Source organism: Pelodiscus sinensis, chromosome 1 (genome assembly GCF_049634645.1).
Source record: "Pelodiscus sinensis isolate JC-2024 chromosome 1, ASM4963464v1, whole genome shotgun sequence".
Lineage (NCBI taxonomy): Eukaryota > Metazoa > Chordata > Testudines > Trionychidae > Pelodiscus > Pelodiscus sinensis.
Genome location: NC_134711.1, coordinates 144,276,906 through 144,299,036, shown reverse-complemented (window position 1 = coordinate 144,299,036; position 22,131 = coordinate 144,276,906). Strand labels below are relative to the sequence as shown.

Below are 22,131 nucleotides of genomic sequence, written 5' to 3'. Positions count from 1 at the left end.
AAATTAAGCCCAAGTGTGATGTCATAATCCTACTCATTCTCTGGTCATTCATAGTCTTCTAGGGTGGGTAAAACCTGAATTTCTCATTTAGAAAACCCACTGAAGGTAAAGAAACCTAATAACTCCACCCAAATGCACCTATCTTTCATGCCTTCTTTATGAAACATGCAGACACAGATCAGAGTGCAAACCCAATTTGGTGGGTTTTCACTTTTGCCCCTCAGCCCCCTTTTTCAGGACAATGAAGGCATTTCTTAAAAACCCTTTCTGACTTTTCCACTCAGAGTATTCTCTTTGGGGATACCAAAATGGAGTCATTAAAATAACAGTCCATCCAGCAGTAATACACACACGTATGTACTTCTGATTCACCTATCCTTTTTAAAGTTCAGAGATCTCCTAGGAGTGAGTCACTTGTCCATCCCAATAGATTATAATAATACATTTTGGTGTGTGTATTTTCAGTACAACCACATTCCAGTACAATCAAAGAGGCACCTTCTGCTCCCATCCCAACCCAGGAACAGGTTTGGCTAGAAACAGGTTCCTCTCATATGTTGCACACCCCACCAATCAAAACCACTTTTCCTAAGCACTCGGGGACCTTTAAAGACAGGCAGAGCTGCAGGGGGGCTTGCTTAGCTTTACAGGTGTGGTTGAGTTTCTGTAGGATAGCAGCACAGCACAGCACAGCAGGTGAGTAAATTGCTGTATTCCTTTTCTCTGGATAGTCAAGCTACTGCTGTGTTACATGAAAAATAAGGAGGCTTTTGTAGTTAATGGCTTATTTTAGTATCTGCAATATAAGTGAGTGGGTGTTTAGTAATTTGATGGGATTAACTATAAGAGCTTATTAAGTATCTTTCTTTTCTGCCTGCAGGCTGCCTGTTCTGTACTGTTCCTTTATTTTACTTCTTAGAGACATGAACATTTAGAAAAAAGTTGTTACATATTGCCAATATATCTCTGAGTGCAGGAATAAAGGTTACAGATAAAGTGTGATCTCTATACTTACTTCTCTTCTGAAAGAAGGAAGGGGGTGTCCTTTTCTGGTTTGGTTCAATAAAGCTAGTAAGGGAGGGAAGAAAACAACTGTTCCCTATTTCTTAGGTTATTATACCTGATAATTGAACAGGCACTCTAGGGTTCTCATAAGCATCCTTTCATAGATAACAATTTCTCTCTAAAAAAGACTTAATTAGTAAGGCACTTGTTTTGGGGGGTCTATTTTATTCCTGTGGTCTGAAATAACTGGCTGGGTATTGTAGTCTTTTTTCTTAAACCTGGGGTGTTTGAGTGCTGTTAAACAAGCTGTTCCATTTCCGAGATGGCAGCATTTCAGTGGTGGGTGAAGTTACCAGAGGAGCTTGTTGAAGGGCAAAGAAAGCAGAGCTGCAAATGAACACTTGTGAAATGCTTTGCTCCTATGTAGTCTTTCATCCACAATGCTTAAAGAATTCGATATGGTGTCTAAAATGACCATAAGTTCATATAGTCTCCCCTTGTCTTAATTTTTTTGAAGCTAACTAAAGATCATCTGGTCATCTGAAGAAGTGGGTTGTGCCTGCGAAAGCGCATGATACCATTTACATGTTTTGTTAGTCTTTAAAGTGATACCAGACTATTTGTTGTTTTTTAAAGTTTATCCTGTACAGACTGACTCAGCTAGCCCCTGAAGCTAAAGATACAATGTTATCAAGTTCCTCGAGGCTTGAATTTTCTACTAAATTAGAAAATGTCATTTTGTCTAATGCAAATCTGTCTCCTCTACTGTCAGTCCTCAATTTCTCTTTAGCAGCTGATCAGAATGAGATTGTAGAGAGACCAGGTAGGTGGGGTAATATCTTTTATTAGATCAACTGCTGTTGGTGAGAGAGACCAGCCTTGACCTTACAGAGAGCTTTTCTTGCTCTGAAGAAGAGCTCTGTGTAAGTATATATCTCTCACAAACCAAAAATTGGTCTAATAAAAGAGACTTCCTCACCCACCTGGTCTCTAATATCCTTGGCCTCACACAGCTACAACACCACTGCATTCAAGAATGAAAGTCTTATTTTGAATGTGTGAGGAAGGCAGAATGCAGTAAACCCTCCACGGTTAAGGGACTTACCCCAACCAAACACTCCTGTCTCCTTCCATGTGAGAAATCTTTGAGACACACCTTGATATTTGGCTGATGTCGTTTATTATTCCTGCATGAGTGAAAACATTTTTTTTTCTAAGGCTGGAAGGGAAATGTTCAGTAATCTGGGCTTTGTTAGTTAGAGAAATAGAAGGTGTGGTCCTTGAACTTTTCAGATGTATCTGGTTAAAGGCAAGTTAGTGCTGGGTGGATGAACCTAACCTTTCTGTTGCTGCAAGATTTGGTTTGTTCAGTTGTGCACGAATGACTCTGAATGCAACAGCTGACGCATTTGGAAACACCTTGGATTGAATGATGGGCAAACCCTATGTGAGCCTGTTCAATAAGACGACTGGATCTGTTGTCTCTAGCCTCTTACTGCATGCATTTCAAAATGTGGTGCACAAACAGCTCCATAAAACTGGGAGGAGATAAATCTGGGAGTAGGTTAGCCTAGTGGCATCTCTGTGCGGAGCACTAATGTTGATTGGCTAAGTGGGAGCATAGGTATAATCCTGACAGACTCCAGGCATTTGCCAGCAGAATCAAACCTGGAACTTCTGAAACTTAGGGCAGGAGCGTCTACACTGCACGAGCCAACAACCAGAAGGAAGTTAGCTAAAGCTTTAGGACAGACTCATTATTCCCTCAGTAAGTGATCTCAGTGCCACTAGATGGGGCAGCACACCACACCCAGAAGGCATGTGGGTTACCACAGAGTGGAGGAGAGAAAATCTATGCACCTCTCTCCTGCCCCCACACTCGAGTGGCAGTGCTTGCTGCAAGATGAAAAACCTCTCTCTTGCAGAAGGCCAGGCTAGACACCCTCTTTTTTCTATCTCTGTTAACATTGGTGCTCAGCCAGTCCCTGGTGTGGGGGTGGAGAACTGCTGACCCACAAATCGGAGAGGAGCAAATCAGCTTTATACGTTAGGTCTGTACGAAACAGAAGGAAAGCCGAGGGCTGGGTTTCCTCTCCCTCAGGGGAAATCCTAGACTCTCGGCGTGCACAGCAATGGGGAAACCTCAGGTTGTCTGTGTCCAACGTGGGCATTCTGTTTAATGAAGACCTAAAAACTACCTTGAGCTGGACTTGCTGGAGCTGCTGCTGCATGAGATGAGGCTGCTTGGCTCTAAAAATGTGCCTTGTGTTTTGGGTGCCTACCAAATGGGCTTAGTTTGCATTTTCCACTTTCCTCACTGGCCTGACAGCTCTAACACACAAGACAACAAGTATAGGCCAAGCCTGTTCCTGGTGCAGCTGATGGGGCACAGAAAGCACAGACCTGCCCATAGATTGCTGAAGAGCAGTGATGCTGCAGCTCCTGAAGTCTGACTAATTTCTCAAGTCCCACACACAATCCTAGCACCCTAAAATTGGAAGGGACCTCGAGAGGTCATCAAGTCCAGTCCCCTGCCCTCATGGCATGACCAAGCACCATCTAGACCATCTTTGACAGGTGTTTGTCTAACCAGCTCTTAACAAATTTCCAATGATGAACATTCCACAACACCCTTAGGCAAGCTTGAGCATGACCCTGGTCCTCTCTCCCCGTCAGAACTGGGGCAGGAGGTGGGAAAGGGTGGATGGTGGAACTGCTGAGGGAAAACCTAGTGGGAGGGAAACAGCAAAGGGTTTCCATGGGTATTCCCTGCATGATTTCCATTGGTCGCTGTACTTAACAGTGGTATCTAGACCTGTAACACCCTTAATGTTATCCTGAAATCTAGCAGGCATTTATCATTTGACTTAACTGACAATCGTGATTCCATTCAAGATGAAGGTTTAGATTTCCCCTGAGGGGGTGGAAACCCATCCCCTGGCTCACCTTCTGTTTCATACAGACCTACTATATGAAGCACTTGGGGAGCACTCTGGTAGCTGGTCTTATATGAACCACATTTTTCCCTGTCCTGGGTTGGATTGGAAAGCAGTACAACAACTAAAGTGACCACCAGTCCAACTCCCCTTGTATGAAAGACCTAACACCTCCTCTGGGCACCCTTGAGAAAAGATCACACACAGGAGTTGCTGGCACCCGTCTCTGGGTGGAGAAGTCCCTCCAGGTAGACTTGAGGTCTTCCCTCCACTTGTGTGCAATTCAACAGATGCAAGTGTGCAGGTTTTCTTCTCGTGCTTCTGCAGGTGCATTATTATTGCAAGTGCTGTGCTTGTTGCTCTCGCTCACAATCTATCCCCGCTCTGAGGTGTTTGCAATGGGCTGATTTGGGACATGTAAAGACCCAGGGCATTCATAGCTCATCTGTTTGGGAGGCAAGTTGCTCTCCTTGCCAAGGGGAGTCAGCCATTGCTCTGGCACTGGCTTAGTTTTCAGTCTCTCCTACGCATTCTTCAAAGGCAGGGAGTACTATTTCCCATCTGTAGCCTGGGAGAAACTGAGGCAGTAATGCTCTTGGTCATTCCAGGAGATGGTGGTGGAACTGGGCATATAACTCAAGGATGTTTTGACTCTTATTGGTGCTGTATGTGCTCCATAATGTTGCCACATGTTACTGTTATGTCACCTTGTTAAGGTTCCCTCCCTTCCTCTTTTACCCTCCTCTTAATTTCATGTCCCCTAGTAAAGGGCTGGCTGCTCTGCCATGCACCTTGGAGTATATCACTTGGCTGCTGGCCCATGGGTGGTGATGTATTAGATGGATGTATCCATCTGCCTAGTCCCTCCTACCAAACGCAGGCATTTTGAAAGCAGACCCTTCCTTTCTTTGGAAGGCCTGGACCTTTTTTCTCTAGGGCATTTGTGCGCACAATAGTAGCAAGCTTAGGGAAGGTGGAAGCTGGCCAATAGAGGAGGTTCTGACAACATGCAGCATATCTAAAGTTTGCAGAAGGAATTTAGCTCAGAGCGGGTGAGGGTGTGTCTGGGAGGTCACATCCAAAGCAAGATTCCTTAAATAACTGGTCTGCAATAACCTGGGGCTGGTTCCACAAGAGGACTTGTGCTTTTAAAACCCACCTTACTGAAATCTTCAGTCTCCTTGCTCAGCTGCTGCCTAATCGCATTGGGGCTTTGGGAACCCATGTGCCTCAATGTTCACAGTTTTAAGTGTCTCTGCTAGAGAATCTGCATGCAGACACCTCGATCGCGGTGCCTCTCAAATCTAAGCCACAGCAGGATGTTTGATTAGGGGCATTCCTCTGCAGGCCTGATCCAGTGGGTGTGCTCAGAGCACCCTTAAACTCTCACCATGGCTGGTGGAGGGGAGGTGGCGTCTCTGATAACTGATAACCCAGTGGTTAGAGCACTCCCCTCCCACACTAATGTGGAGCAGGGAATTGCGCCTAGGTTTCCTGCTTCTGAGGGCAAGTGCCCTGTTGCGTTATTCCGACTCCCTCTCTTGCCCACTTCTTCTGTCTCACCCAGTGGAACCGCTTCAACAGGAGATACCGAGGGAGCCCGGACAGGTGACTATAGCAGAGCTCGCTGCTTAGAGCTCTTCCCCGGAGAGGTGGGAGACACCAGTTTGAATGGGAGGGGAGCGGGCTTACACATGTATGTTTCCTACATCCTGGGTGAATGCTCTAACACTGCACTAAAGCTTTTAAGAGGGCAGCTACCACAAACTTCCTCTGCCCTGTCCGGTTTCTTTCAAAGAGCAGCTTAGGCACCTGACTCCACATCTGGGAATCCTTAGTCAAGAGGTGCTTCCTCCAGCCCCAAGCTCACTGCCTCACTCCCTGAAGGGGTAAAGCAGTGGTCCCCAACCTTTTGGGGATGCCCGGTGCCTGGGGGCGGGGCCACTCATGTGCCCTGAGCCTGGGGCCGGCACCGCACATGTGCTGCGTGCCGGGGGCGGGGCCAGCCCAGATGATTCAACAGGTGCACATAAATGCCCCAGCGGGTTCCATGGCGCCCATGGGCACCGCGTTGAGGACCACTGGGGTAAGGTTTCAGCCACAACCCCTCTCCTCAGCATTTCCCGTTGGCTAGTTCTCTTGTCTGCCCTGTTGCTTTTGAGGATCCTTTCTTAGATGCCTCTCTTCTGTAATTCCATCTATTCTCAAGGGTAGTGTTTCTCAACCAGTGGTACATGTACCCTCAGGGGTATTTGAGAGACATCTGGGGGGGGGGTATGTCAGCACAACTGAAATTTGGAGAAAACTGAATTTGTTTAAGTTTTGCAGCGCTTTATTTTTGTACTTTTTACACACAAAATTTGGCCCGCCCGGCTATGATTCAGTTGTTTAAACAAATGTGTTGCGATGGTAGTAAAAATATATCTGAAAACTGTAGGTACTGGGGGTACTTTTTTTTTTTTAAAGGGGTTACTTAGATTTTTTTTTTTTGAAAAGGCGTTACTTGATAAGAAAAGGTTGAGAAACACTGGTCTAGGGAGCTTGGGTTCCCTTATCAGCTCTTAATCTTCCCCATGTCCCCTTGATATAGAAACTGCTACAGATTAGGCCTAATTTAGGCTTCTGTTGACAGCTTGAGTCACGTGCAGCTCCTCACAATCATGAGGTCTTTTTTTTTTCCTTTTCCACTCAGCCCCCTCTCCCCCCCCCCCCACACACACACTTGAAGGGGTTTCCACCACCTTCCCATTAGCTCAAGAATCTGGACTTGCCTTTTTCCTGGGCTCTTGATCCTATAGATGTTTCCATGCAGCTCACTGGAGGAGACTGAATTCCATGTGGAGTGTGGGACTAGAATGTACGGCAGAGTTGTCAAGAATGTAGCTGGAATGCTACTTCGCTAGTATCCCATGTTCTATCTGCTAGTGGATCAACTTCCTTCTTCATGCTCCCCCTGGAGTGAGTGCTTTAGGGTACCTGGGTGTGTCTCACAAGAAAGACACGGAGTCAGATTTGCTGCCAGTTTTCTCTGGTGGAATGCAAAGGAAGAAGTGACTGCTTCAGAGACCAAACTCATAGCCTGAGGTACACAGTTGGAGAAGGAACCTGTGGTCTCCCTGCTAGGTATGAGTTGGGAAGAAAAGTCACTAGAATGTATGTGCTAGCTATAGACCAAAGCCCTAGACTAGACTGCTGTCATTTACTGCTAGGCAAATGGGACACAGTCCTCTGACTGAACATGAAGCTTTATAGGGACAATTACTATGGTCGGTGTTTATGACCGAGCAGAAGTGGCCACCATAAAATTGTGGTTCATGTAGTGCAGTGAGTGGCAGAGAAGATGGAGCAGATGCCTTCAGTAAAGAAATGTGTAGGGTACATCCATTCAGTTCTTTCTCTGTCTAGGTCTTGTCTTTCACAGCTATGTCTGTGCCTTGCCTTTCTCAGCATACATAGGAACTGTAGCCAAGGTATAGCTGCTTCAGTTTAAACAGTGTACATGCTAGAAGCTCCCACTGTGGTGCTGCTTGGCTGGTAGCTAAAAAGCCTCATGAGGGCAAGGCCCAAACACCTCCAGCAGCCCATACAAATATCGCTGATCTCCCTGCCACTTGGAAGACTAGGGGAACTCGGGTTATTAATCGGATAACTGTCCACCAGCACTGAATTTTCTGCATGCTTTCAAAGGGAAAAGGGTGTATGTGGGGGCACGTGGAGTTCTGTTTGGCTTTCTTCAAGAATCACATCCATTTCTAGATGAAACCGGTAGGACTCATGTGGCCTGAACACTCTTCTCCCACTCCACCCCCCCCAGGTTGCATGAGGAGCTGAAGATGGCGAAAGGGGACAACGGAGTGCGCTTTTTCCAAGCCCTACTAATTCTTGGCAATGTGATTATTGGGGTAAGTGATCTGAGGCCGTGAGGGGCAGGGATGGAAGGCTGGCTGCTTCGGGGACTCTTCGCTCCCTCTCAGATGTACTCTTATGAAAGGCTATCCCAGTCATGAGGCCACTGACATGGTAAGATAAAATAAATACAGTGCTAGGTGAGAGGTCAAGGTCCCTGCTAACTTGTGTAAGCAAATGAATTCAGTAAGGGACAGATGGGTGAGGACACATGACATGGTGGGAAGTAGGGACAGCAGCAGCATATCTAGAAGAACAAGCTGTTGTGCCTTGAATAAGGTTCTGGCAAGAACAGCCCTCCTTCCAGCTAAGCTCCTTCCCACAGCAACAGGAAGGGTTATGTTAATGCCATTCTTAAAGGAATGCTCCAAATCTTGTTTTAAGACCAGCCAGGTAAGTGCTATGCTGGCCTGGGGGGAGGGGCGTCCATGCTCAGTGGGTTTTATGCTCCCAGTTCCTTGGAGAGGACAGAACGTTATGGATTGTAGGCCTGTGGGGAGGGAGTGGTCTTTCTGGGAAGTTCATGCCTTGTGTGTTGGGCAGCTGGAGGAATGTGACGAATAGAAGCTCTCCTTAGATGTAGCTGTGGTGCTGTTTTGGGTTGCTCTGATGTGAGTCTGACTTGTGATTCTCAGATGTGTGGCATTGCGCTGACGGCCGAGTGCATCTTCTTCGTGTCAGATCAGCAGACCCTGTACCCTCTGCTGGAAGCCACTAACAATGATGACATCTATGGTGCAGCCTGGATTGGAATCTTTGTCGGCTTTGCTCTCTTTAACCTCTCTGTCCTGGGCATTGTTGGCGTCATTAAGTCAAACAGGACGATGCTGTTGGCGGTAAGTGGAGTGAGATTCGTCCACAGATTAACTGATGTAGATCATGTCATCGCAGTACTCTGCTCCCTGTGCTCACCATCAGTTGCACACACAGATAACATCCAGATTTGGGCTATAATGGTCCAGGCCTTAAATGGCATGAAGGCCTCCCCTTTTCTCCTTGACACTCAGGAAGAGAGGGAATCTGTAGCCAGAAGAGGGACATGAGCATGGGAGATTATTTCTGTGGTAACCATAGACACCAACTTAAGCATCCTCTAAAAAGATGAGATTTCTCCTGCCCATCCCACCTCTGCTCCAGGCCCTCTCCCACCTCCTTCCTGCTGCCTCCACTGAGTGCAACCTGTCCCCACTCCTTCCTCTTCCCACCCCCTGAGCGTGAATGTGGCAAATAAACTAGTCAAAGCACTCTGAAGTGCTGGGGAGGAGTTGGCAAGGGTGGGGCTGCTGGTGTGTGAAAGGTGTTGGGAGGGCAGAGGGAGGAACTTGGTGCCAGTGGGTGCTCAGTGCTAAGTTTTTTCCATAGATGCTCCAGCCTCACAGCACCCATGGAGTCAGGGCCTATGGAGGACTGAATCTTGTCCCCTCCAGAACAAGTTGGCACTTGCTACTTCAACTTTACTTTCCTTCAATAAAACTGTCTACCAATAGGGACGGCAAGAGTCTCCTTATTTACTGATCTGGGCCCAGGAGGGGGTTCATATCACAACCCACTTCCCATCCCCCATTAGCTGGGTTGGTTTGAGAGAGAGAGGCTGAGGGACTAGGAATCAAAATGGTGGTCTCATAGTGGGCTACGGTGCTTATCGTCTGGCCTGTAATGCAAGGGCTGTAGCTGTATAAAAGTTGGCTGGGGTTTTTGACAATATAATCTCGTATCATTTTTTTGGGATGCCTTAATATGGCAGTGTATGGTTACAGGCATGGTACAAATACCTTATTTGATGTAGTCATACAATGTAAATTCCTATTGGCCACTCAAGCTTGTCCTCTCGTTGTTTGCTGCTGGGTTGTATAAAATATTGACCCCTCTAAAATGTGGCTGAATCATTGCTGTGAGGAAACTTGGCCTTACATAATCTCTATCTGACTGGGAGGTGTCTTAGAGTTGTTGGACAAGCTGCAGACAATGCTAAAATGGTGCTCAGATGTGTCATCAACTGACCATTGTGCAGCTTCAGCAGAGCTCCTTGAGAAGCAGATAAGAGGCAGAGTGAAGTCTGGTCTGTGCCTTCCACACAGAGTAATCCAGAAATCCCGTGAAACAAATTTTAAGACTGAGAACACAACTAACTTTCTGTGCCCCATAATGCACCTCAAGCCTGCACTCAAGATATCACTGGGACAAAGCATGTAGCTGCTTCCTAAGAAGAACAAGACCCCCATATTGATGATGGACAGCGGTCTGAGTTCTGTTAGGCAAAATATAAATAAAATGAGACTCTGAACCCTTATGGTTCAGGGAATAAGGTAATCAGTAAGTAATGATAGGGCTTCTCTTCAATCCAGATTAAGGAATCTATCTGTTAATGACAGGGTAGAATTTGAATGAGTGGACTCCCAAGTTGGAGTGGGGAGGAACTTAATTCTGAGTCACATGGTTGTTCAGATACATGTGGAGGTTAGGACTCACAGGGTTGGGTTGGGAAGGAATCCGGCTCCAAAATACCTTGGATCTTTTGTAGCACCACACTCTGAGGCAGCGCGTTGTGAGAATAGACCTGGGTCTGAGAGCTAACGGTACGTTCTGTTCTGATTCCTTCCCCCAGTACATCATTCTAATGTTGATCACCTATGGATTTGAAGTGGCCTCTTGCATCACAGCAGCAACTCATCGAGATTTTGTGAGTAGTGGTTTCTGCTCCATGTTCTCTCAGTAAGGTGGAGGTGGGGTGTTTGAATATAGAGCTTTGCCATTTTGTGGACATATACACAATGCAGCCAGGGCAGAGCGGAAACCTGGAGAAGGCTGGCTAGAGAATGGACAGCTATGGATACTGCTGAACCACTGAACGGAGGATCAATTGTCCTAAAGGCATAGGTAATTCCATAACTTAGGGCCAAGGAAAGAAGAATTTCTTATGCAAGCTGAATCGGCTCATTAACTGAGGCTACTGGGCCTTGACATTTTTCTCAGGTACAGAGTGACAATATTGTCGGTGTTAATGATGGAAAATGTCTGCTCTTGCTATTGAAGCATTTCTGGTCTAGGGAAGAGACTCATGTAGGTGCATAGAGCTGTTGGAAAAAGCTGTCTGTGCAGTGGTTTGCTCCAAACAACCCTCCAGACCAATGTTCCCCTCTAACTTTTTCCATCTTTGTGAGGAATAAAATTTCTTATGCACACCAAACAATGTGTGGATGTGCATCGCTATTAGAAACACATGCTGATGGCTATAGGCATTTTACTAAATCTCTCCCGGGTAGCCACCCAAGTATACAGCTTACAGGAAACTCTGCTCCAAACAGTAACAAATAGCTTCTTTCCTTGCCTTCTCCTAGGTAAACAGTTCCAAGTACATGTTCAGCTGTCGGACTCTGAAATCTATGGGTTTTCTGATGCTCCCAGAGTCCTGTTCTCTAACTCCTCTCTTTTCCAACCTGAGATGCCGGACTTCCTAACGTGTTTGCCCAAAGCTGTGTTTGCTGGGTCTCTACTAGCATTCAAACAGAAAACATACTCCATTCAGAACGCCTCTAATAACCTGATAAACTGGGCATAAACAATCAATATGCATTTTAAAATGACTAACTGTATCTAGGAACAAAGAATATGTGCCACACTTATAGGATGAAGAACTCTAACCCAAGGAGTAGGTAATGGTGAAAATTAGCTGGACATGAGCTCCAAGGATGACTTTGTGGCTAAACAGGCTAACATGATCCTTGGATGCATAAACAGGGGAATGACCAGTAGGAATAGGTTATTTTCCCCTCTATTTGGCACTAGTGTGACCACTGAAACTGTGTGCAGTTCTGATGCCCACAATTCAAGAAGGGTCTTGATAAATTGGAGAACTCAGAGAAGAGCCAGGAGAATGATCAAAGGATTAGGAAACCTGCATTTATAGTGAGATATTCAAGTTCAGTCTACTTAGCTTAACAAAGAGAAGATTTGAAGGGTGACTTCGTTACATTCTATGAGTATCTATACAATATTTAACAGGCACTTCAGTCTAGCAGAGACAGGTAGCTAGACCACTTCAGACTGGAAATGAGGTATATGTTTGGAACAATTTAGCATGGAGATGTGGTGGGTTCTCCATCACTAATGACTACTTCTAAATCCATACAGGATGTGTTTTCCTAACAGATCTGCTGTAGGGGTTATTTTAGGGCAGTTCTGTGGCCTGTGTTACACAAGAGGTCAGACTAGATGATCTCAGTGATCATAGCCTTGGAATCTATGACTCTCTACTAACATCATGGGTGCTCTCTCGATCTCCTTTGTCCTGTAGTTTACACCCAACCTCTTCCTGAGGCAAATGCTGGAGAAGTATCAGAACCCAGAGCCAGCTAGCAACGATGATAAGTGGATGAGTGAAGGCGTCACCAGGACATGGGACCGCCTCATGCTACAGGTGACCAGTGCTCCTATAACCAAAGACTGGATCTAAACATTATACAGCTCTGCAACATTTCCCACCCCTGAATCTTCCAGTGATAAAAGCTGGCTAGAATCCGGCTTGGAATCTTCAGAGCAGCCCTTGCCTCACCTCCAGCCCCCAATCCTGCGGGGGCATGGAATGACACTTCAGGGTCAACATGTTGTTTTTTCCCCTGTTGGTATCTAGTATAATGCAAGCGCATCCCTGTGCCAAGCGGGGGAGAAGTATGAGGAGGGAAAAGACTTCAAGATTGGGTGTCAATTTCTGCATAATGCTTGTAGCCCTGTGGTGCAGGTGGATCAATACTCCTCTCTCTTCCCTCCCCACCCTACCCCACCCCAATCCAGAATCAGTGCTGTGGGGTGAATGGCCCATCTGACTGGCAGAACTACATGTCTGTCTTCCGGAAAGGGAACAGTGATTCAGAGTTCCCTTGGCCACGCCAGTGCTGCGTCATGGATGTTCAAGGCATTCCAATCAATTTGGATGGCTGCAAATTGGGTGTTGCAGGCTACTATAATAACAAGGTAAGAATCTCTCTCCACTTTCTCTGTCATGTGTAAGTGGGATTACCTCTGTGCTTAATTTGCTGGGGCTAAAGCAATGGTTTTACATGCATAACTGATGCAGCAAGCCCAGAGGAACCAGGGCTATGAACTGCTGAGCCTAGAGGTACCGGGGCTCAGTGTTGGCACACAAGTTAAGCACTGGGTTGCTTCATGGGGATTGATTTTTTTGGGGGAGGAGGGAGAGAATACCAGCTGGAGCACAATGGAGATTGGAAGCCTATAAGGAGACTGGGATTGTCTGCTGGCTCCCAAAGGCTTTCTGAGAAGGAGAAATGTCTGTAGTTTTCCATCTACATCACTGGTCCGGGACAGAATAGCGCAGGAGCATTCCTGCTGTTTGGGACCTTGGAGACAGAGGGATGCTGTCCCCATGGAACTGGTACACAACGCCAGCCCAGGACAATAGACCAAAAAGGAATTGCATTGTGAGGGTGGCTGGCTTCATGACCAAGCTTTTCATAGTTGCTAGTGTTGGCTGAGCACCAGGCATTTGACTGATATGTAAATTGTGACTTAAACTATCTTCCTGTACCCAATGGGCCCAGTTCTAGAGGTGGAAAGGGTCAAAGCCATGCTGACTGGGTACCTTTTGGGAAGCTTTCAAGGATTTCAGTAGCTTAAAAGGGACTTTTGGCACCTTTCTCATGTGCTAGTAACTCGCCGTGATGCAGTTCATGGCAAACTGTACCTTGCTTGGGTTTTGGGGATAGGAGGAAGCCAGAATAGCAGACTATATTCAGTGGAGTAGCTTGTTCACAGGGTCAGACTGACAGCAGCTAACACGTGTATTTGGAGGTGGAGGTTGGGGGGTGGTTCAGGTGACCATTGCTTCTGGCAACTTAGCAAAGGACTGTTGTCTCCAGCTATAATCCCACCGGCAAAACAGAAAAGCCTTGATCTCCTGGTGATTCCAGGTGAAAGGCATAATTGTCGATACAGTGGCTTGACAGAGCCTTCTCAAATGCTTGAGGTCTAGAGGGAATACAAAGACATGTTCGGGATCTATTTCTTCCTCTTCTAGCTGGGAGTTGACAGAGCCATAGTTTACAGTCAGTGTTAGAAGATAGAGGGATGCCAACTTGTACATTTGGACAGTGATTGTAACAGTGCAACCAAAGTATGTTCTAGCTTACTACTTGTTATGCAAGCTAACTAGTTCAGTGTGTTTGATTCCTGAAGAATGAGACCCACCCCCTTCTCAAATTGCTCTCCGAAAGATCTGAGCTTGTGACACAGTTGGTAAAACTCAAACTCTGGTCTTGACTTGCTTCTTATTGGCTCTGTTCCCACAGGGTTGCTATGACATTATCTCTGGTCCAATGAACAGACATGCTTGGGGTGTTGCCTGGTTTGGCTTTGCCATTCTCTGCTGGACTGTGAGTACTTAATTCCTGCTTTTGCTTCCCTCTGTACTCCATGTGCGGGGGGGATTGGCACTGGTGAAAGGACTGATCCTTACAGAACTAGTTGCTCCACATACAACAGTAGGGCCATTCTGAGATGGGAACACAGTTCGAAGAAGGGGTGGGCAGGATAAGGGACGTGGGCTGTCGTGAAGGACTCTCTTCAGGTTATGATGCTTTACTAAATGGAACAGAGCTAAGGCTGTGTTCTGAAGATCACCAGTACTAATCTGATCTCATGCTGAGAGAGGGCACCCTGTTGCTGCTGATCTAAATAGAATATCTACTGAAGAATTAACTTGCTTTCTTTTCACGCTGTAAACCAAAATTCTGTCTGTGGATTGATCCCATTGCCCACAAAGTCAACCTAGTTAAGTGTGCCAATAAATATAAACTCCTGCCCTTCGCCTAGACAGAGGTGGTAAATGTTGCCAAAAAGTTTGTTGTTCTTAATGCAAACAGATGTTTAGGATATTCACCATTCCACTTTTATTTGCTTTTCACAAACATTTGGGCAGCTCCAGTCTTGCTCAATTACTTTTGCTAACAGACTCTGACTGGAAGGGTTCCTGGGGCCACTCCGAAGTTCTTTGGACTTGAGTCATGAGAGCAGAGTGGAAAATACACCGTGACTTTGAGTATTTGCTACTCATGATGAGCAACTGTTCACCTAGGAAATAGTCACGGAGAAAAGTTGGAGGGTCCCTGCTAGACTGAAAGCTCTTCATAAGCACTTCACTTGATGCATTCTGTTCCACAGCCTAATGGCAAATAAACAATCTGAGTTTAGTCCCTTTTGTGAATTGTTGGCTACAAATAGCTTGCCCTGCTGCAGCACAACTCTTGTATTGAACAGTTGGTTCCTGTATGCAATCTCCTATGCCTACTGGGAATGGATTCCTTGATGGAAATCCCTGACTTGACCTGCTGAAATGTCTGACTATGGGACTGTCTTGTTGTTTTTTAAATCCTCTTTCTTCACTAACAGCTTTTTTTTTTTAATCTCTTTTAATAGTTCTGGGTTCTTATCTGCACCATGTTCTACTGGAGCAGAATTGAATACTGAAGATCCAGTGGCTTCCCACCAACCCCTCTGAAATCTTGGTGCATGAAACAGCATTCATCCATCTGTACTATTCCTCTTGTGCTATGGAGGACTTGAGGCTCTTCCAGTTCCCTCGTTACGGTCCCATTCAGTTACTCTGAAAACCGGACAGACTAGTATACTGAGCTGACCCCTCCAGAAAAGAATGTCATTCTCCCATAGCCTGGCTGGAGTTCTGCTGACTTTTTTTTTTTTTTTATGCCTATTTAACTGACCCCAATACTTCACTGTTCTGAAGACTACTTGAGTACGAGAGATGCTCTGATCATTCTGGAGATGGCATTGAAAAAGGAAATGGCTCATAAATGTACTTGCTCCAGAAAACAATGTATTTAAACTAGGGCTAATGAAAATGATCTCAGAACAAACCTGATGCACAAGGCTTTTTGTATTTAGTGTATGTGAGATGCTGTCACAGCACTGAAGAGCTGCTGCTGGCATTTTTCCCTGTGAGGAAGAGGAAATTTAGACATGCAGCTGCGAGAATTGCCACATTTATTTACAATTTGTTTTTAGTTCTGGCTTCTCTTAAAGATATGTCTTCTAAGGAGGCAGACAGTTTTCTACCTTCTGTCATACCTAACTTTTCAGTCTTAAAAGATAAAAGCAGGTTACGAGTCAACACAAATCAAAGGCCAGTTCACTATATCATAACATGCTTCCTATGTTCAAGCCTACCTCTGTGTTTTATCACTGATAAGCTATAGTATATGTATCTCTCTGAAATGATGCCAATGCATACAATGCTTTGCCTCCAGATGCTGAGACTCAAGTTTCCATGGCTCCTTGGAGATATGGAAAAAAGGCAATCTTCTACTCAGATGTGTTAATAGGACAAAATATTCCTCCTTTCTCATCCCCATTAGCTTACCCCACTTTCCACCCCTGTCTAATTCAATGCATATGATTGAGTCCCCTTGTTACCCTATTCGATCAACTACTACTCCTTGTTCTTCTACCACCTCCCTGAACTCCAGTTCTGTCCTATCAGAACCAGTTTAAAAATCCCATTTAGGTCAGTAGTAACTGTCTGCTTAAACTGGTCCATTCTGATCTCGTGTAACTCCTAATGAATGTTTTACAAGTTACATGCATTGTGACACATGCTCCTTGTACAGAATGTTTTATCTGAAATTTCTGTAAGTGTAGGTGAGCAGCTCCTAAGAACCTATCCGTTGCCCTGATTGTTACAATGTTTCTGTATATTCTGCAAATCTTTAATAAAAAAGCTGAGTTAAAAATTCTTACCATCAAGGATCTTGAGTGAATGGAAGATGCACCAACTGCCTTCAGCCCCCCTGAATGTCAAGCAGTGCAAATCTGGGTTCCATAAACTTGGTGACTTCAAATCTACCACAGGTACTGAGTTGCCACAGTCTGTGCATCTCTAGAATACTGAGTTGTGGAAATATCTGGAGCTGAACAGGCTTGCCAATCTAATCACAAAGGACTGTGGGATAGGAGTCACTGATACATGCTGGTATCTGTGAGGGTTGGGAGGGGTGGGGGAAGAGATGGATTCTTCCCCCTCCCCCCCGCCTCACCCTCCCCCTTCCCCCAAAAATGAGAGCAGACTACAATGGTGGTGTGGTAGCTGCCTCCTTCAAGATTAAGGCCTCTAAATCATCACTACAAGCAGCATTTTAGTCCCAAATACACTCACAGGATTGACTTGAGCAGATGAGTTGATTCTTTGTAGTACCTAAAACAAAACTTGTAGCTTTAAAACACATAGGAGCCAGTGCTCATAAGTCAGGGTAGCAATAACAGAGTTGCAGCTTCTGTAACCTTAGAGGCAAAAAGCTCCTGGGGCATAGAATAATAGAAAACAGTATCCTTTTTATGGTGAGCATGCACATACATGCAATTTACTCTCCAAACACACTTCTGGTGGAACAGCCAGTCCCCACCCTCTGGAATTAATCCCTTGTTTCCCTACCCCTATAGACGCATTTCAGCATGAAATCTTGTGCTCTTGCTTCGTCTTAAGCTACCCCTAGGAGTGCTACAGACCCACAGTGCCGGAATGGTGATCTGCCCGGGTCTTCCAGGGAACTGATGAAGCATCCTCTGCACTGGCTTCTCTCAAGAAGTGGCTTTCAAAAATGAAATCCTCAAAACCACAGGGTTGGAGTACTGGGCTGAATGTCCTCCTGGAACCTGCTGCTTTAATAGCTATTGGTGAGATGGGGCTACTACGAGGGCAGAATAAAATGCCCAGAAACCAATTTGGCTAGTAGAATAGAAAGCAGGTGCTATATATATATATATATATATATATATGTAAATGGAGAATGAGACTGGTCTGGTTACTTGAAAGCCATGATTAGCAATGTTCTCTACAAGCATGAGGAGCAGAAACTTCCTTTCATTCTTTCCAAATGGGGTAACTCCATAGTGCCTGGGTCAGGGAAAAATCCCCCTGACCATGAGTGTTGGCAGCGCTGTTGTCTGGAAGGGCACTTTTGAGCATCTCCACTGAGGGGACAAGAGCAGAATGGAGTCACGGTAGAATGCTGTCAAGCAGGCTCTGAAGAATCCTGCGCAGCTCTTTCTGGTTTCGCCACTCTGAGGGTCCTCATTCCAATCTCTGCAGAGCCCCACTAGCGCTGTTAGATTCCAATAGTGGATGGGGAAGCTAAGAGGAGAGGCAAGGCAGCATAAGAGAGAAGGAATGGCAGCAAACAGGTTCATGTGTTAATTTAATAGCTGTCTAAGGACCCTCCTAGTTTTCCCTATTTACCTATTCATGTTCTGAACCACAGCTGGGTGTAGGTCTACATTTTTATCTTTGAAATGGCCATGGAATTTGGCTATGTGAATAAGTAATGCACAACTGAGATAAGAGGACACTAAAATTCTTGAAAGCGCAGATGTGTATCTTCCTCTCCCTGCACGTGCTTTGTAGCTCTCTATGTAATCTCCCTAGATGAAGAGCTCTGAAACACAAATTTTCATAACCATTCATACACAAAAATGTGCATTTGTAACTTTCATGTCCAGCTATGATCAGACTAGGTGGACCAGCTCCTTTTGTGGTGTCACTTATAAAGCTCGAGAGAGATCGCTCCAGGAACTGGAGCTAATAGAAGTAGTGACTGTGTGGAGTGCCCTCAAGACTTAACATCAAAAGCCAAATATACCCTGCACTGAGGGTGAGTTATTTTATAAAATCTTATTTATTTTTGATGTTAGCAAAACCTGTCATTTCTCTCAATCACATTTACAGTTTAATTCTGCCTTCCTCTGTCTGGTATGTTTTATTTGTTCTCTCATTCTGATGCACCTGTCCCCTCACTCATCCTGTCATTTTCCAGCTTTTTCACTGAGACAAGTACCTTCATTCTTACGCATGCTCTTGTCGTCTTGCACAGATGCTTGCACCCAGGCCTTCATTCCCTCTCCTCCTCAGGCTATATCTAGACTACGGAGTTTTTCTGGGATACTGGAGGTATCCCAGGAAAAATTCCACTGCGTGCAGGGAACGCATCTGCTCTTCCGACATTTTTTGTGGAAGAGCAGATGCGCTCTTTCGGAAGCTCTGTTTTCCTTAAGCCATGAGGAAGAAGGGCTCTTCTGAAAGAGGAGGTTATTCCAAAATTTGGCCCAGTGTAGACGGGCCAAATTTCAGAAAAGCCTCTTCTGACAAAACTATTGGAAAAAGGAACACAAATTGCGGAGCACAGTTTGTGTATCTTTTTCTGATTAAAAAGCAGCAGTCTAGACGTAGCCTCTGCCTGTTATTGCCAGATAGTGTAGGTCAATAGCTTCTGACACGTTGGACAACATGACACAATAGTTTAAAATGACCAGATACCATATATCACTGTGGTGACTAGTTCCTTCTGCCTAACCACCACATTGTGCCTGTGCACCTAGGGCACCTCTTCACCACAGGGCAAAACTCGAATTAAGCTATGCAATTTGAGCTACGTTAATTGTGCAGCTGAAGTCAAAATAGCTTAAACTTGGCTTTTGGTGCTGACTACACAGCAGGAAGTCAAAGGAAGAACACTTTCCTTCGACTTCCCTTACGCCTTGTAAAATCAGGGTAACAGGAGTTGGAGTAAGAAGTCATCCAGCTCATTTCAAAGTAATGGCTTGCAATGTAGATGTCAGTTATTCCTAAATAACGCTGCTGTATAGACACACCCCTAATGTCCTATACTTGCACAGAAAGCCTGTCCCCCACACTCCTTGCATTCTGGTAGGGTCCTGAGCTACCCTGCACCACAGCAGGTCTGTCAAGTGAAAGTGTGAGCTGACATTTGCCAGCCAGCTTGTAACGGAATTCCTCTCACCCACAGCAGTGATTAAGAAAAGTTCAGAAATGCATGGTATGTCTCTCAGGGAAGTGGGCAGCCTCCAAAGCAAACTTCCCCCAGCAGGAAGCTACATCTCCTCCAGTTAGGGAAGAGACTTTGCTGATTAAAGGTGCTGAGTCCTAGTTTTTTACTAGGAGATTTTGTTAACTACCAGCTGAGGTGAGCTCTTGATATGGCAGACGCAGTCTGCAGTTCTCACAGGTTAGCTAAGTGAGGTAAACACTAGGGGCTACGTCTAGACTGGCATGATTTTCCGCAAATGCTTTTAACGGAAAAGTTTTTCCGTTAAAAGCTTTTTTTTCCCCGTTAAAAGCATTTGCGGAAAAGAGTGTCTAAATTGGCACGGACCCTTTTCCACAAAAGCACTTTTTGCAGAAAAGTGCCCATGCCAATCTAGATGAGGTTTTGCGCAAGCCCCGATCGCCATTTTCGCCATCAGGGCTTTTTTGTACAAAACAGTTTTTAGCTGTCTACACTAGCCCTCTTGCGCAAAAACATTTCTGGAAAAGGGCTTTTGCCCGAATGGGAACGTCAAAGCATTTGCACAAGAAGCACTGATTTCGGACAGTAGAACGTCAGTGCTTTTGTGCAAAATCAAGCGGCCAGTGTAGACAGCTGGCAAGTTTTTGTGCAAAAATGGCTGCTTTTGTGGAAAAACTTGCCAGTCTAGACGCAGCCTAGGGCTATGTCTACACTGGTGCGATCTTGCACCCGAGATATGCAAATGAGGCTAAGCGTGGAATATTGCTGAGCCTCATTTGCATATCTAATGAGCCGCCATTTTTGCAGAAGAGGCTCTTGTGCCAGAAGGAGCTGTCCACACTGCCCCTTGTTGCGCAAGAAAAACCCTCTCGCGCAATGCCGTTATTCCTGAAAATAATCAGTGTAACCGCATTGCGCAAGAGGGTTTTTCTTGCGCAAAAAGGGGCAGTGTAGACAACTCCTTCTGGCGCACGAGCCTCTTCCGCAAAAATGGCGACTTAGATATGCAAACGAGGCCCGGCGATATTCCACGCTTAGCCTCATTTGCATAGCTCTAGCACTCGATCGCACCAGTGTAGACATAGCCTAGGGGACAACCAAGGGATGAGCTATAAGCTGCCTTAGAAGTTAGTAGTCCAGTGGCATGTCTACACTGCAGGTTTATTTTGAAATAACTCACATTATTTTGAAATAGCAAGGCCTTTATTTCAAAATAACGGGCTTCTTATTACAAAATCTGTAACTCTCATTTGAGGAGGAATAACGCCTGTTTTGAAATAGGGTGGGTGTAGACAGCACAGCTGTGCTTATTTTGAAATAAGTGGCCTCCAGGGATTCTCACAGGTGCCCTGGTGGCCACTCTGTCCACACTCATCAGAACTCCATAGTTCCCCATCAGCTCTTAAAGCTGCAGCCACAGGCAAAGGGGCTTGTGGCACAAGGAAAGCCCTGCTGGCTCTGTGCCATGCAGCAGCAGCCTTCACTGCTTTTGCTGCTGTCATGAGCGCTCTCATGCTCCTACTGAGCCCTCCACAGCTCCAAGGGAGCCGGCAGCCAGCTCCAGAGGCAGAAGAAGAGAGCCCCTTCCTGGTCTGGTGCAGAGATCCTGGATCTCATTGAGGTCCACCGGGGAGAGGAGGCAAACCTCCAGGATTTCTGCACCAGATGCAGGAATGTGGACATTTACGGCTGGATGACCAACAGCCTGGGCCAGAAGGGCCCCAGTTGCACCCAGGAGCAGGTGCACATCAAGCTGAAGGAGCTGAGGAAGGCCTACAGCAAGGCCAGGGAGTGCAGCTTCTCTTCAGGTGTGGCATCCCACACATGCCTCGGTTACGACCAGCACCGCTGTATCTTGAGAGGAGGATCAGTCCCTTTCCCCTCCTTTGTTGTGGACTCTGGGCTGGAAACACCCATTGTCAGCCTCCTGGCGGGTGTGGCTTTGGAGGAGGAGGAGGAGGAAGAGGAGGCCAGCACTGACACCATACCCACCTGCTGAGAGTTCATCCTCTCTAGAGCCAGTACCCCCCCTCCTAGGATGTCACCCAATGGTCGGATGAGGCCAGGGAAGGCCCATCAGGTGAGTTCCATCGCTTTCCCTAGACACACACAGTGGGGAAGTGGCAAGCAGCGAGGGGCTGCATGATCTTCACGCAGCTTTCTCCTGCTGGTGATGGCACAGCAGCCTGTGCTCGTGGGTGCACACGGAGTGCCAGGCTGGAGCACACAGCTGCAAAGAGGCTGCCACACAGGAACCTCGCGCTCCTGCTCACAGGGCTCCTGCACAGGCCTGTCTTACTCCTGAGCCGGTGGTGAGACACCCTCCCATCACAAGCCACCACTAAGGAGGATGGGATCATGGACACAGTCCTGCATGCTCACGCTCTCGAGGCAGCATCTGCTCCTGGGCCAGCACAGCGAGGTGGAGGACACCAACAGGGGCGGATATAGAGCAG

General features: G+C 46.2%; 1 protein-coding gene across 2 annotated transcripts; it reads left to right on the top strand.

Annotated features, from left to right (window-relative positions):
- Nucleotides 1-561: 561 nt before the first annotated feature.
- On the top strand, nucleotides 562-15,418 carry UPK1B (uroplakin 1B). 2 transcript variants are annotated; one of them, XM_006112242.4, is made up of 8 exons: nucleotides 562-696; nucleotides 7,756-7,843; nucleotides 8,483-8,683; nucleotides 10,453-10,527; nucleotides 12,142-12,264; nucleotides 12,639-12,818; nucleotides 14,153-14,236; nucleotides 15,279-15,418. In XM_006112242.4, the coding sequence occupies exons 2-8, from the start codon at nucleotides 7,775-7,777 to the stop codon at nucleotides 15,327-15,329; spliced, it is 783 nt and encodes a 260-aa protein (XP_006112304.1). In that variant the 5' UTR covers nucleotides 562-696; nucleotides 7,756-7,774; the 3' UTR covers nucleotides 15,330-15,418. The 2 variants fall into 2 exon arrangements, with proteins under 2 accessions (XP_006112304.1, XP_014433270.1); XM_014577784.2 differs by having other exon boundaries at nucleotides 636-690; nucleotides 7,755-7,843.
- The last annotated feature ends 6,713 nt before the right edge of the window (nucleotides 15,419-22,131 follow it).